Below are 15,051 nucleotides of genomic sequence, written 5' to 3' on the forward strand. Positions count from 1 at the left end.
AAGGGCTGTAAGACAACTGATTTGGGAAGCAATCAGAATTCATGTGGCCAGGTTCCAAAGAAGAAACCTTTTATGTGGGCAAACTGTAAAAAGAGGCAAGAAAAGTCAGACTACATTTGAATGGCATCTGGATCTATGTCATTTATACATGCAGGCAGTTCAAAAACAGTAACCTTAGGGTCTGAGAATTGTAGAGCGATTTTGTCTGGAAGAATGGTTAAAATCCCACTGCAGAAGTGTCAGAGCCTCATTTATATTTTTATATATCTTTTATATGTTTTTTTGTTCTTATTATCTGGGGGGTGTATGAATAAATCTGGAGGGCACTATATATAGTGTATAACTTGCATTAGTATATTCTCCCTGGTATTTGAAACAGTATAGTCATGCAATAAGACTGGACATGGGAAATTGGTTTTTATTGCAAATCTGCACTAGTTTCTCTACAGTCTTCAATGCAAGGTTTAAATATACTTTTACATACAGGCTCGAAGAAAACCACATCCATTTTAAAAATCAGTTACCCTTCTAGTCCATAAATAAGACACGTCATCCATTAAATACATCTATTAGCATGGCTAGCACCATGGTAAACCACTGTGCATTGCCATGCGTCATTCCATATTCACTGACTGAAGAAGCACTTTGTTTTTTGTTTCTATGAGCTGGGCTCTTATGCTCTATGTCTGCTAGGAATCCCTCAAGCAGAGCAAAAAAACATGATGTACATGTACAGATTCAAAAAATACAATACATAATTTCATTGACAAAATAAACCAAATAAAGCAAGATAATGTAATGATAATATCTGAATTAATCTGCTGTGACATACACTAATGGGAGGCAGATCAGTTATTCAAGAATTACAAGAGATACTATTAATACAGGGTTAAATACATTTACTGTAAAACTATTTATTAGTCAACTTTGACTTGAATTTTATAACAAGTATCAAAATTAGTACATTCTTAGATGTATATTCAGTTGCTTACATTAATTAATCCTTAGCAAACATATACCCATTTGGAATATTAGCTTAATTCATTAATGTAAAAATGTGAACATTAGGTGTACACTCATCACAATTGATGCTTGGCCAGCCATTGTTCTGATGAGGTTTTGAAAAATCTGCTGAACTTGGGAACAGTTGGATGCAGTCTTCTTCCACTGTTTCTAGATGTCCTTTTGGACAGGGTTCTGTTGTGTTCAAGTCCTCTGCTGGAACATGAACACAGCTGCAATTTTACGCTTAGGTAAGGAGAAAAGTGCACTTGCCTGCTATGCTGAATATTCAATGACATTCAGTGATTCAGGTGGGTAGCTGTGTCAGCATGCGTAGGCTGCAAAGGAACAAGTAATAAGTTTATTCCATGCTGAAAAGAGAAGAAAGAAAACACAACATTTCAGCTGTGGAGCCTTCTTCAGGTGTGAGAAAGACAGGGCAGTAAGCAAAGGTAATGTAGCGGGAGAACAAAATCTGGGAGAGAGGAGGGGTGAGGGATGGGAGCAGTGGACAGAAAGAGAGGCCAACCAAGAGGTGTGAAGTCAGGATAGGTGAAGTGAGGTGTGAAATGAAACCTTCAATGCATAGAGAGAATTTAGAAGAAAAGTAGTCTGTCGTTAAGAGAAGGGGGAAGGTGTGATCCTAGCTGCAGGATAATTTTGGTTTCTGTAGTCTTTCTGATGTATTAGTTCAGAAAATCGTCTTTGAGAACACAGAGAGATTAGAGTGGTCATGGCTGTCAGAGGTGAAATGAGAAACAATGGGCTTGGAGAGATCTTTAATCTTCACAGTCCTAACATGTTCTCTGAAGCGGTCTCCAAGTCTCCTTCCTGTTTCTCCAATGTAGATGGCTGGGCATTTACTGCAAGAGATACAGTAAATAAGGTTGCTGGAGGTACAAGATGCCATCTGAGTGATCCAGAACTGTCCTGAGGGATCTTAAATGAGTGTGGTGTTAAATGTGTACTTGCAGGTGATACAGCGAGCTCTGTTGCAAGGGAAAGTGCCTGGTGTGGATATTCAGTGATGTCAACAAATGTCCAACTGTATTATAATCAACTCGTAACTTACACAGGACTATGGGTTAGGTTTTTTGAGTAGCGTGTATAGTCAAAGTTTGCCATATAACCCTTATAAAAAAACCTTACTAACTTCAAAATATTAAATATAAGTATAAAAAACAGCAAATAAAAGTAAATTAGATTACTGTATAGGCTCACTAACTATATCCCATAAGTGTGCTTGATGGATTTTTCAGAGAATAGAGACTTTTTTATTTTTTATTTTCCAGAACCAACCTCGTAAATTGCAATTTGATGGTACTGTATTTCAGTAATCTGGTTTAAGCTCTTCACAAACCTTCATGTTTGCTCTTATGGTGGTCATGGTCACATGATTAGTTTGGTGTCAAGGTGCCAGGAGATCATCAAAACTGCTTGCGCAGCAACTTTTAAAGTCATCAGGTGTAGTGGGCATCCCCATGTGGCATGTTCCTCTTTTGTGGATCATTCTAGCCCTTTCAGTGGACCAGGCATTGGGCAAATAACTTTAAGCCGGTGTCTCTCTCTTGGAGCTGCAAGATTTAGTGTGGCCACTTACACTTGCAGTGTAAGGATGGGCATTTAATCTTTGTTTGGTTTGGCTTTGGAGAGACAGGATCCAGCTTATCGGAGTCCCATCTCAACAACATTCGTAGGAAGCCTAACAGGAGTTAACAAAGTCCAGATTTAATCATTTAAGTCCAGCAAACACCTTTGCACCTTTATTCACACCCCGGTAAATAGTACATTGCAAATCCTCCTCTGACATGGATTACACTTGCAATGTGTCTCCTATATTAGTGCAGAAAGGTTCTAGGGGATATTTCTTCTTAGGGGATATTTTTTGTCATTCCCCAAAGCAGAATTTTACAGAATTTTAAATACAAATGTTTATTTGTCATTTGGTATGGTGATTGAGATGGCCAGTCGAGAACATTTATTTTGTGTCCGGTTAACCAGTTCTTTGTCAAGGTTGGATGTATGCTTTGGAAAATGGTTACATAGAATGTTAATTTTCAGCCAGGCTGAAGCAGAGGGAACCCACTGCATATGAGCTTCATCTTTTTTACACCATAAGACTTGGTTCCAATTCAGATATTCAGAAAATTCAGATATACTGTAGTTTATCAAATTGAGGCTGCCTTTTTTTGTGGCTCATTATTAGAAGAGGCTTCTCAGTTTAAAATACCGGTTGGAGATCTGCAGTTGTTTTGGATTCATGGTTGGCTCCTGATCCACTTGTTTCATAGCCTACTTTGGCAGGATACACTTGCACCCTCTTCCTGGTAAAGTTACTAGTACTAAAAAGTTTACACAGAGCAGATTGTTATTGTTGATTTGTTCTTGTTGGATTTTGCTTAAAGGAATACTTTAGAGTTGTAAAAAAGTGGAACACTGTGTTTTATGGAAACAACTAATTATAACAATTGTATCTTGACATGCTGCCCTGATTATTGTAGTTGAAAATTGTCAATTGAAAATGCAACAAAATATATTTAACAAACATATTTAATAAATACCAGAAACATTCTCAAATCTGAAATAAGCAAAACATGATCACAGAAGGGACAAATATTGAGGAATAGTCTGTACAGTACAAGATTTTTATGATGGTTCTAAGCAATAAAACTGATAATAACCTATACATTGTCAAGCCTTTCAATTATTATTTTATAGGATAGTTTTTGTCAAAATTTAATTGGGGGTATACTTAAATCTAGTATGTGCTTTCCAATGTGACTGTGATGCTTAGCCCTCAACCGCTCCCCAAGTAACTTTCAATTTATAGGCATGACATTCAGCTGCAGAAAAACCTAGTCTTGGCTGGAGACTGATATTTGTCTGAATCACACTTGCCTGTATATATTTGCAGAAACTGGATACAAAAACACCTAAATTTATTTTTGCTAGTGCAAGAACTGACAACCTGGTCATGCTTTTAAACTTGTTCAATAACTCTTTTACGCTTTTTGTTGTGTTTTGTTGATTTGTTAGAACTGAATGAAAAGGTGTCGTCTGTGAGTACAGCAGAAGTTCAGGCACGCAGTTCTGTTTTTTTATCCTGAATGTGGGAACTCTAAAGCTACAGCAGACCATACAGACAGTTTCATGTGAAGTTTTAATGATCCTTAGATTTGATTTAATATATGTATGGGGGAAAAACACGAATTGTTATAACTCATAAGTGAGATCATATCCTTGATATGGCTAAATATATATATATATTTGCCAAAGTTAATTGGCTGTGGTATCAAAATCTTATGATAGATTTTCTGATCATAGACTTCTTTTTCTCAAGACACTGTTACTGTATTAGTTTCTCTTTTCAACCTGTTAGAATGTGGATGATAACATCACTTTATATGTACTTTCTATGCGTTTTTAATCTTTTTCTCTTATTTATTTTTAATATATCAGCAAAATAGTGGCATACTAAAATGCAGGATGGATAATTGCCAACAAAGGCAAACAAGCAAAGAAAAATACAAAGCTTTACTTTAAAAAGCCCCAGAGTGAGTGTTATTTTTTCCGGGTTTGTGTGTTTGAAAGAGAGGATATTGCTAGGGCTTTATTTAGTTAATAATGTTAAAAGTAAAAGGGACTCCCCCTACATCCCTCTACCCTGGTAACCAAGTGGTTGACCAACCTAGTGTCTCCTTTCTGTATCCTTCCCTTTTGGCATTGTCAGTTAAAATGAGCAGTGTCTATTACAACTGAAAGATCATCTTCCTGAGAGTGATACAGAAGTTAAGACTCTTCAGTTTACATTACAAACTGTAAATAAACTGTAGTGTAGGAATGTACAGGCCGCCTGTATTGATTCACAGTTAAAAATTAACAAGATAGGTTACATTCTTCTGTCATATGACACAGGATGTTCCTTTGCCTTGGCAGTCTCTCCAGTAATGCAAATATAAAGATGTGACTGCATTCAGTGCCCTCCAAAAGTATTGGGACATCAAAGTAAAAAAAAAAAAGTTTATTAGTCAAGCAATTTGTATTTGTGATCATGAGACTAATATCAATGTTAATTATATTGATTGTTAATTATATTCTGCAAATGTCCTGGAGGCAATATCTGCGTGAAGTTTGTAACCTGCTCCCCAAAATCTTAGTGTACATCTGAGGTTGCCTGGCCTTTGCTGCAGCCAGAATTCGTGCCTATTCTTTGGGTGCTCTGACGTCAGTGTTTTCAAATGAAATTTACTTCTGCATCTTGTCCTAGCTAGTCTAAAATTTTACATTTCTGTTTCCATTAGACGTATGTTTTGGGTCATGCTACATGATGAAGCAAGGTCCAATTAATAAGGAACCATTTTGCATACATAAGCAAACAAAATGTCTCTAATCCTTAGAATGGATTCTGTTGTTGCCATTATCGGTTATATCATCAATAAAGACAAGTTGCAGAGGCAGCCATACTGTCGAGTCCATGACATTATTCCACCGTACTTGGCATGGAGGTGGTGTTCTTTGGAGCATTTGCAGTCCCTTTATTTCTCTACACATTACCCTTTCCTGACTTTCTCATCCTTGTACTTCTGAACAAATCAGAATCTGTCTTTTCTGTTCCTGGTGCTGGTGAGAGATTCACAGTACATCTTGCAGTATAGCCTTTGTAATTTTGCTGTCTCAGTCTTTTGCAAATTGTGGATTTTGATTTCTTCATCATGTGCTCTGGAGATTGTTCTTTTAATAATTTTTTGTCATCAGTTGCAAGTAGAATGTATTGTACATACGTATATTTCTTGGCTGACCTGGTTTTAGCCAATTGGCTGTGGTTTATTTCTTCTCCTGTATTTTGCAATATGTCAATTGTCCACTTTCAGTGCTGTAGTTCTGCTAAAGGTTTTATTTTTTTCAGTTTCAACACTGCATTTTTATTTAACAAACTTCTTTGGTTTTCCTTTTAACTTTCTAATATGGACTCTAAACACTGAAGTCATAGTGGCACAAGTTGTCAGCCTGCTAGCCAATTGTACCAGTAATTTTGCTCCATAAAAAAAGTTTAAGGGAATATTAAAAGAGTTTCAACATTATCCATTTCTTTAATTGACCCAAGAAATGAATAAACATTACTAACGTAGAAAATAACGAGCAAAAATTTATCTATCAGTCGTCTTCACATAAGATGATAATTATTAGAGTTTATAGTAAAAATCCCATATTAGACTTTACTGTCCCAATACCTTTTGAAGGCACTGTATATGTCCATTGCTGTCCTGTGACAGTTAACCAGAGAGACAGGAGAGGCTTGGGGATATACTGCTTTAGTTATTTATTCGACATCTTTATCCATGACAACTTACATACAGTGGTGTGAAAAAGTGTTTGCCCCCTTCCTGATTTCTTATTTTTTTGCATGTTTGTCACACTGAAATGTTTCAGATCATCAAACAAATTGAAATATTAGACAAAGATAACACAAGTAAACACAAAATGCAGTTTTTAAATGAAGGTTTTTATTATTAAGGGAAAAAAAAATCCAAACCTACATGGCCCTGTGTGAAAAAGTGATTGCCCCCCCTGTTAAAACATAAATCAACTGTGGTTTATCACATCTTTGGAAAGCTGAGTTCAATTTCTCTAGCCACACCCAGGCCTGATTACTGCCACACCTGTTCTCAATCAAGAAATCACTTAAATAGGACCTGCCTGACAAAGTGAAGTAGACCAAAAGATCCTCAAAAGCTAGACATCATGCTGCAATCCAAAGAAATTCAGGAACGAATGAGAAACAGAGTAATTGAGATTTATCAGTCTGGAAAAGGTTATAAAGCCATTTCTAAAGCTTTGGGACTCCAGCGAACCACAGTGAGAGCCATTATCCACAAATGGCAAAAACATGGAACAGTGGTGAACCTTCCCAGGAGTGGCCGGCCGACCAAAATTACCACAAGAGCGCAGCGACGACTCATCCAAGAGGTCAGAAAAACCCCCACAACAACATCCAAAGAACTGCAGGCTTCACTTGCCTCAGTTAAGGTCAGTGTTCATGACTCCACCATAAGAAAGAGACTGGGCAAAAATGGCCTGCATGGCAGAGTTCCAAGACGAAAACCACTGCTGAGCAAAAAGAATATAAAGGCTCGTCTCAGTTTTGCCAGAAAACATCTTGATGATCCCCAAGACTTTTGGGAAAATACTCTGTGGATTGACGTGACAAAAGTTGAACTTTTTGGAAGGTGTGTGTCCCATTACATCTGGCGTAAAAGTAACACAGCATTTCAGAAAAGGAACATCATACCAACAGTAAAATATGGTGGTGGTAGTATGATGGTTTGGGGCTGTTTTGCTGCTTCAGGACCTGGAAGACTTGCTGTGGCAAATGGAACCATGAATTCTGCTGTCTACCAAAAAATCCTGAAGGAGAATGTCCGGCCATCTGTTCGTGACCTCAAGCTGAAGCGCACTTGGGTTCTGCAGCAGGACAATGATCCAAAACACACCAGCAAGTCCACCTCTGAATGGCTTAAGAAAAACAAAATGAAGACTTTGGGTGGCCTAGTCAAAGTCCTGACCTGAATCCGATTGAGATGTTGTGGCATGACCTTAAAAAAGCAGTTAAGGCTCGAAAACCCTCCAATGTGGCTGAATTACAACAATTCTGCAAAGATGAGTAGGCCAAAATTCCTCCACAGCGCTGTAAAAGACTCATTGCCAGTTATCGCAAATGCTTGATTGCAGTTGTTGCTGCTAAGGGTGGCCCAACCAGTTATTAGGTTTAGGGGGCAATCACTTTTTCACACAGGGCCATGTAGGTTTGGATTTTTTTTTCCCTTAATAATAAAAACCTTCATTTAAAAACTGCATTTTGTGTTTGCTTGTGTTATCTTTGTCTAATATTTCAATTTGTTTGATGATCTGAAACATTTCAGTGTGACAAACATGCAAAAAAATAAGAAATCAGGAAGAGGGCAAACACTTTTTCACACCACTGTAAGTCATAAGTGAATTACACAGTGTAGTGAGAGATACAGTGAAGGTAGGCATACAAGAAAACCTACTGAACTCATAAATACAGCTCACCTGTTGCTACACAAGGAGTAATTTTGAAGAAAATTAGCTAGATAAAATTAATTATACTAATAGCTTATGAATTCACAGCAGAAACATGGTGTTTTTGGAAAGAGACTGTGTAATTGATATCCCTGGACTTATCTGTTAAACATGCTGCATATACAGTAAATAGTATTTCAAATCTTACTTGTGCAAGTTTATGACATCTGAAAGAGATAAATAAATGCTTGTATTTATCTTTACTCATATCTGTATGTATCTGTATCTATGTAATTATTTTTTCCATCAAGTACGATCATGGTACCGTACAGACCAATAACTATCAGTCCAAAACTGACTGTGATCTATCAGAATATTGTAGTAGTGTCTAGAGTGTTGCTCTTTCTCTAATGTTATTATAAATTATAGTGGACAAAGCACACTACTATTGTATTGCTAAAAATGGTGAGGATTTTAGTCCCTAAAGAAGCAGGAGTTTCAGGGCTCATGGTACTATCATAAGTTTTGCAATTTGTATGTAAAGTCATGCAAAATTAAATGCTCTATTCATGCTGTCTTTATAAATGCTGCTGATGTGTTTTCTTCTCTACAGAATTAAGGCTGTTTCTGATCAGTACAACGTACATCATTTTAAAAAAGGAGCTTTTGAAAAGAATTGGGCAATGTGTTTATTTTCAGGTGCTGACTATGCTAAATGTATGCCAATATATTCATGATGTGCAACGATAGCAGTAATGAGAGTAATGAGATATGTGTGTTATTCAAAAGTCAAAAGAGCTGAGGCCTTCTTTGCCGGCAGAGAAAGATGCCTTTTTTAAAGGAGAGAGTAAGAATTTAGGTGGAGAGCCTGAAGGACAGTGATACTCCTTTGTGGGCCAGGCACACAGTTTGATAGAAGAAGAGATTCTTACCATACTCTGACGAAGCACAGTTTTCACCACACTCAGATGAAGCACAGTAAAACAACAGTTTTGTTTGTTTTCCTCAGGTGTTTGAAGCAAATTTAGCAAAACTGGCTTTAACGTACATTTTTTCAGCAACATTTTTGTGCTTTTTAAAGGACATAAAGTATTTTAAAGTATTTTCTATTCTACAGAAAACTATTGTGTCCAAATACTGTTGTTTACACTTCCTAAATTTCTTTCTTATATAGTCAGGACACTCAAATTTAAAGTGCCATTCAATATGATGGCCTTATTTCAGATTCAGGCATTCCTTATAAGGGCTGTGGCACTTTTTGACACAAGGCCTCCAGGTAAAGTTCAGTTCAAGCTTCTTTGTCTTTTGAGGAAATTTGTTGCACTCTCCCAACATAACACAATGACAGGCAAAATTTAACAACCAAGAACTCAGTGCAACAGTGTTACAGCAAGTTAAGGGAGAAGAGAGTTACAATACATTATTTGAAAGAGATATTACAGTGGGAATGAAAATTTTCCTGTGTCTATTAGTATTACACCTGGTGACACAGTGGCATCTCCCAGATGGGAGAAGTGTGAACTTGAAGTGGAGGAGTTGAGAGGCACAATTTATAATACACTTTGCTTTCTTTGCTTTGGAGCAGGATATTTAAGGCAGTTTGATTTGCCCCAATTAATTTGCTACTTAATTTGACTAATTTTCCCAAACTAGCAAGCAAGACAGTATGTCATTTTCAATAACTTGTATATAATAAAGTGAGTCTTGCTGTACAAATGTTATGCAAATAAATTCAAAAGCACACAATTTGATAAGGGGCATTCTTCTTTGTGAATACTGCTTCCTTATGGGTATATGATGCATGTTACAGGACAGTGTTGATTAATCTTAGCTGGCATTTAAGAAGCTTTTTTGAAAGAAGCACAGTAAATATTGTGTTTCTCACTCACTAAAGTGTCTGCCCTCTGCTTGCCTACAGTTCTTCTGCTGTTCATTGCAACACAAGTAAGATGCCTTTGGGTGACGACGGAAATGCCTGGAAAAAGAAAACTTCAGATATTAAAGAAATGTATGACTTCAAAGAAGTTCTGGGAACGTAAGTACCAACTCCATAAGTAAAATTCTATGTTCAGTTTAAAAAAACCAATGCTGTTTCCATTTTTCTACATAACTCTTAGAAATCTGATGTTTTTTAAATTGCATCAATGAGAATGGGCTGAGTTTGATGTGAATGTTGTGTGACTGCCTGTCAACGGCTAGGATATTGTATATATACTTTCTGTGATGTCCTGAAGCTTATGTGACCTCTGTATTAGTATTAGAGCGACCATATAAAATTCTATTGTTTTATTTCCAACATCCCTTATGAAAAGGTTTCCTCCATTGTCTGGTAGATTCTATATTGGATGGTCCTGGCAATGCATAGTGAATATTTATACTTTTGAGGTTTAATTTTTATTATTTAATTTATTTAATATTATTTAATATTTCTTGAGTGTTGTGATAATAATACAGTATCTCCTTACATGTTGTACAGTGCTTTGTCAGTCTTGGGGATTCTGATCTTTTGCCTCAGGGAGGGAAATTCATGCAATTCAGTGCTTTTCACTGGTGACACACTACAGCCTGTTCTGTATCAGCAGCTCCAAATTAGAACAGTGGAATGAGTTTAATTTGTGGGGGAATTTCAGTCCGGAGAATTGAGCCCATAAGAGGTCTGTATCCTTAATTGGACCAGTGCTGTTGGATATTGAATGACCAGCATAGGTAGATCTTGATTTATGTGGCACTCCTAACCAAAAGGTTGAACTCCTACATAAAAAACAAGTATACATATTTGTTCATGTAAAATGTTTACATTTTTTTAAAATAGCTGTACAAAGTGTTATTTTCAAACTAAATATATGTTAATGTTTATCAATTTTATGAAAAACATAAAGGGAAGACTATTAGTGGTGGGTGATAAACACTATGAAAAAAGCAGGAGTCATGTACCCATAGATACATCTGGATGGAGCAGCTGTCTATGGTCATTTTACTCTTACTGAGTCTGTTATTTGCTGTTGATTTTAAAGTTTTTTTTTCCATTATTTTTTTTACAATTGCTAATTGCCTTATTTAATAATGTAATTTATATATTGAATTTTCAAGTTCAAGTTTATTTGTCATTCCAGCCATCAGCAAGTATACAGAGGAGCGAGATAATATTTCTACAGGTCTACAGTGCGAATACAGACAAGACACTGACAAGACAATGCTATAGAAAAATGCTGACATAGACATTTTCTGACAGGGTACATTAAGTGCTATGTGCATAGTGCAATTTACTTTACAGGATTGTGCAAAGAATACATCACACAGTATGCCTGACATTAGGCAAAAAATAACTAAGTTTCTAGATTTGGAGTAGGTGCAGTAGGTACAAGGGTGTTGAAGAGCCTGGCAGCCTGTGGAAAAAATATGTTACAGAGTCTGGTGGAGCTGGTCCGTATACTGCGATACCTTTTACCAGATGGTAGAATGGCAAAGAGGTTGCAGGAGGGGTGGGAGGGATTGTCCACAATACTGGAGGCTTTGTGTGTACAGCGGTTGTGGTATGTGTCCTGAATGGACGTCAGGGAGGCTCCAATGATGTTTCCTGCCGTATTGACAATTCGCTGCAGGGACTTGCGGTCTGAGACCTTACAATTCCCAAACCAAACAATGATACAGTTTGTCAAGTTGCTCTCTGTGGTACCTCTATAGAATGTGGATAGTATGGGGGAGGAAAGGTTTGCCCTTCTCAGTCGACGCAGGAAGTGGAGACGTTTTTTAGCTAGGGAGGTGGTATTGATGGTCCAAGTGAGGTCATCTGTGATATGCCCACCAATGAAACTTAGTACTTCTAGCTGTCTCCACAGGGGAGCTGTTGATGTGCAGTGCGGAGTGATCAGCGCGGGCCCTCCTGAAGTCCATTATCATCTCTTTTGTCTTATCTACATTCAGAGACAGATTGTTGTTTAAGCACCAGTCCGCTGGTTGCTCCACCTCCACTCTGTATGGTGCCTCATCATGTTGCTTATGAGGCCCACCACTGTCGTGTCATCAGCAAACTTGATGATGTAATTTGCACTGTGCTTAGCAGTGCAGTCATGAGTCATCAGTGTAAACATGAGTGGGCTGAGCACACAACCCTGGGGGGTTCTGAGTGCCACGGGGCGATAGTCATTGACACAGGACACATTAGTCTTTTTTGGCACTGGTATAATTGTGGTGGTCTTGAAACATACAGGGATGACCGCCTGGCACAGGGAGATATTAAAAATGTCTGTAAAAACATCAGCTAACTGTGCTGCACAATCCTTGAGCACGTGACCAGGTTAATTGTTAGGTCCAGCGTGAGTTACCTTTTGCTAGTGTCTTCCTCACATCAGCTGCGGACAGGCAAAGCACCTGATCACTGGGAGGAGCTATGGTGTTTTCCGCAGACACTGTATTTAGTGCTTCAAATTGCGCATAGAAGTTATTCAGCGCATCCGGTAGGATTTTAAAGATGATTTTAATTAACAAGGCTTTATTTACTGTGCCCTGATTTTTACTTGCAAGATTTGTTCGCACAGTAGCTTAATTTGCTTTTAGGGTTTATTCAGTTGATTTTATATTTGCAATCTATGGCAAGGACATTTTACTGTTTTTTGTGAGCAGCCATATCACCCTGCAACTCACAACTGGCAACCCACTGAAGCTCAGCAGGTGTGAGCCTGGTCAGTACCTGGATGGTACTCTCTGTGGTCACTAAAAATCCCAGGGTGTTTCTCGAAAAAAGTAGGGGTGTAACCCTGGCATCCAGGCCAAATTTCCCATTTGCCTTTACCAGTCATGACCTCCTAATAATCCCCATCTATGAATTGGCTTTTACCACTGTGTTCTCCTCCCCACTGAGAGCTGGTGTGTGGTGAGCGTTCTGGAGCACTATGGCTGCCGTCGCATCATCCAGGTGGATGCTGCACGTTGGTGGTGGTGGAGGGGAGTCCCCATTATTGTAAAGCGCTTTGAGTGGAGTGTCCAGAAAAGTGCTATATAAGTGTAAGCAATTATTATTTATTAAGTAAGTGTAGGACTGTGGCTGATGAATAGTAGCTGGAAGACACTGAGACAGTGACTACAACAGCTGCATCTGTGCAACTCAAGTGACTCTATTCATTGCGGTGCGCACCTGGTAACAGTAGCGTGTATTGTCTCCTCCCAAGTTGTCTGTGGCTAGTTGCGAAAGTGCATTAAAGTGAGAATGTAGCCTACAATAAGATGTATGTTCTTGAAGTATTAAGAGCGCACATCTTAAGAGTGAATAGTATTACTGATTATTTTATCCAGAACAAACTGCATTTTTACATATTGATACAGCTGAGAATTTTGATAAATCTAATGAAGTACCCACTTGAGATCTGAACCCATGGCCTTTCAGTTGCAGCACATAGAGAGCTGTACTCGCTGTTCCACACTGTTCAGTTAAATGATATGACTTCATAAATGCCATTTAATACTTTTAAAAAAATGCAAGAAATAGAAAGTACTTCATTGGCATGCAATTAGGATGTTATTGCAATCACTGAAACATACAATAATTGAATACAATATTAGAGGATACACAGCATTCCAAAGAAATAGACAAGATGAAAGAGAGGGAGAAATAGCACTATAGAAAAAGCATTTGTGCACAGGATCTAAAATTTGAGAAGTCAAGGGTCTCAGAATACATATGGGTCAGACTAAAAAAAAAATTAGAAGCATAGTGTAAAGAGTGTGCTGCAGATTGGAATATTCAGATATGCGTTGTAGTTCAGGCTTTCATATTTTAGCTTTCCTCACATAAACTAGGAAAACCAATGGGAATGCAAGCAGCTGAAATGTAAATGGCTAAGGCCTCGTTTCTTACCCAGTTATCTCTTACCCAGAGAAAATGTGTGTATTGATTGAGTTTGTTTCATACAATTATTAAGGTGAGAGAAATGTATGGGGAAGAACCATTAGGAAACTGGAGTCATGGTATGGTGTCCATTGAAGTTTAGACATAGCAAAGTACAAGTAGAGTACTGTATGGTCACCATGTTGTCATACACCCCTGGTCTTGCTGTGGGTGAGAGTGAGAGTTTGCACAAGTTGTGACTTGAAGAAGGCCCTTTCTGCTCACTAGTCATTGTAGTAATAAGTACAGGTTGTACAGCAGACATTTCACCTCTGAAATATTCCAACATCCAGAATGCAGAGTTAACAGGTAAGTAGTGTTTGTTGGCAAAACCATCTTGAAGTTGTGAGCAATATTTCTGTTGGATTAAAAGAGATATATTCACAAACCTGCTTGTTTACAATTTAATAGAGCCTTTTCACGTCACTGGAGGTTTTGTAGCCTCATTCTGAATTGTTCAAACTGGCAACGATATGGCACTGCACCTACCTGGAAATTTAGTCTATTTTGTGATGTAAATTGAAGGTTTTACACGTTACTGTGTACATTTTACTTTTGTTGTGGTTTGAAATGCACTCATCAATACTGATTCTTTCTAACCCTGAAATAAAAACTAGCATTGCAGTTCCTCTTTGACTTCTGAGAAAACTGGCCTTGGTGTGAGTGTTTGTGTGCGCGTGCATGTCTGTTTGTGTCTGTCTGCCCTGCATTGGACTGGCTTCCCATCCAGGGTGTATCCTGCCTTGTTGCCTGTTGTTTGCCGGGACAGGCTCTGGCTCCTCCACGACCCTGAATTGCATGATGTGGTAAGAAAATGGATGGAAAAGGAGAAGAAGTTGCTTTATAAAGCAATCCAAAAAGAACAGAACCCAGTTAAAGAAAAAGAGTATGAAGAACTTAAGTACACAGTAGAAAAGATATTAAACTAAGAGTAATACAGTACCTTCAGAAAGTATTCAGACCCCTCCACATTTGACCTAATGACAATGTGAAAACACATTTTTAGGAATTTTTGCTAATTAAAAATGAAAAAGTGAAGTCTCCCATTTACAAAAGTATTCAGACCCTTTATTCGGTACTTTGTAGGGCAACCTTTAGCAGTGATTACAGCTGCGAGTCTCTTT

At 37.9% G+C, this 15,051-nt stretch overlaps 1 protein-coding gene across 2 annotated transcripts in view; it reads left to right on the top strand.

The window, feature by feature from the left end:
• camk1b (calcium/calmodulin dependent protein kinase Ib) overlaps window positions 1-15,051 on the top strand; it is an 87,712-nt gene that overhangs the window by 8,488 nt on the left and 64,173 nt on the right. For both annotated transcript variants that reach the window (XM_088915885.1, XM_088915886.1), the window contains exon 2: window positions 9,962-10,078. In XM_088915885.1, the coding sequence (XP_088772011.1) occupies window positions 9,993-10,078 (86 nt within the window). In that variant the 5' untranslated portion in view covers window positions 9,962-9,992. The remainder of the gene's footprint in view (window positions 1-9,961; window positions 10,079-15,051) is intronic.

This window comes from Atractosteus spatula, chromosome 5, assembly GCF_055471065.1.
Source record: "Atractosteus spatula isolate fAtrSpa1 chromosome 5, fAtrSpa1.hap1, whole genome shotgun sequence".
Classification (NCBI taxonomy): Eukaryota; Metazoa; Chordata; class Actinopteri; order Semionotiformes; family Lepisosteidae; genus Atractosteus; species Atractosteus spatula.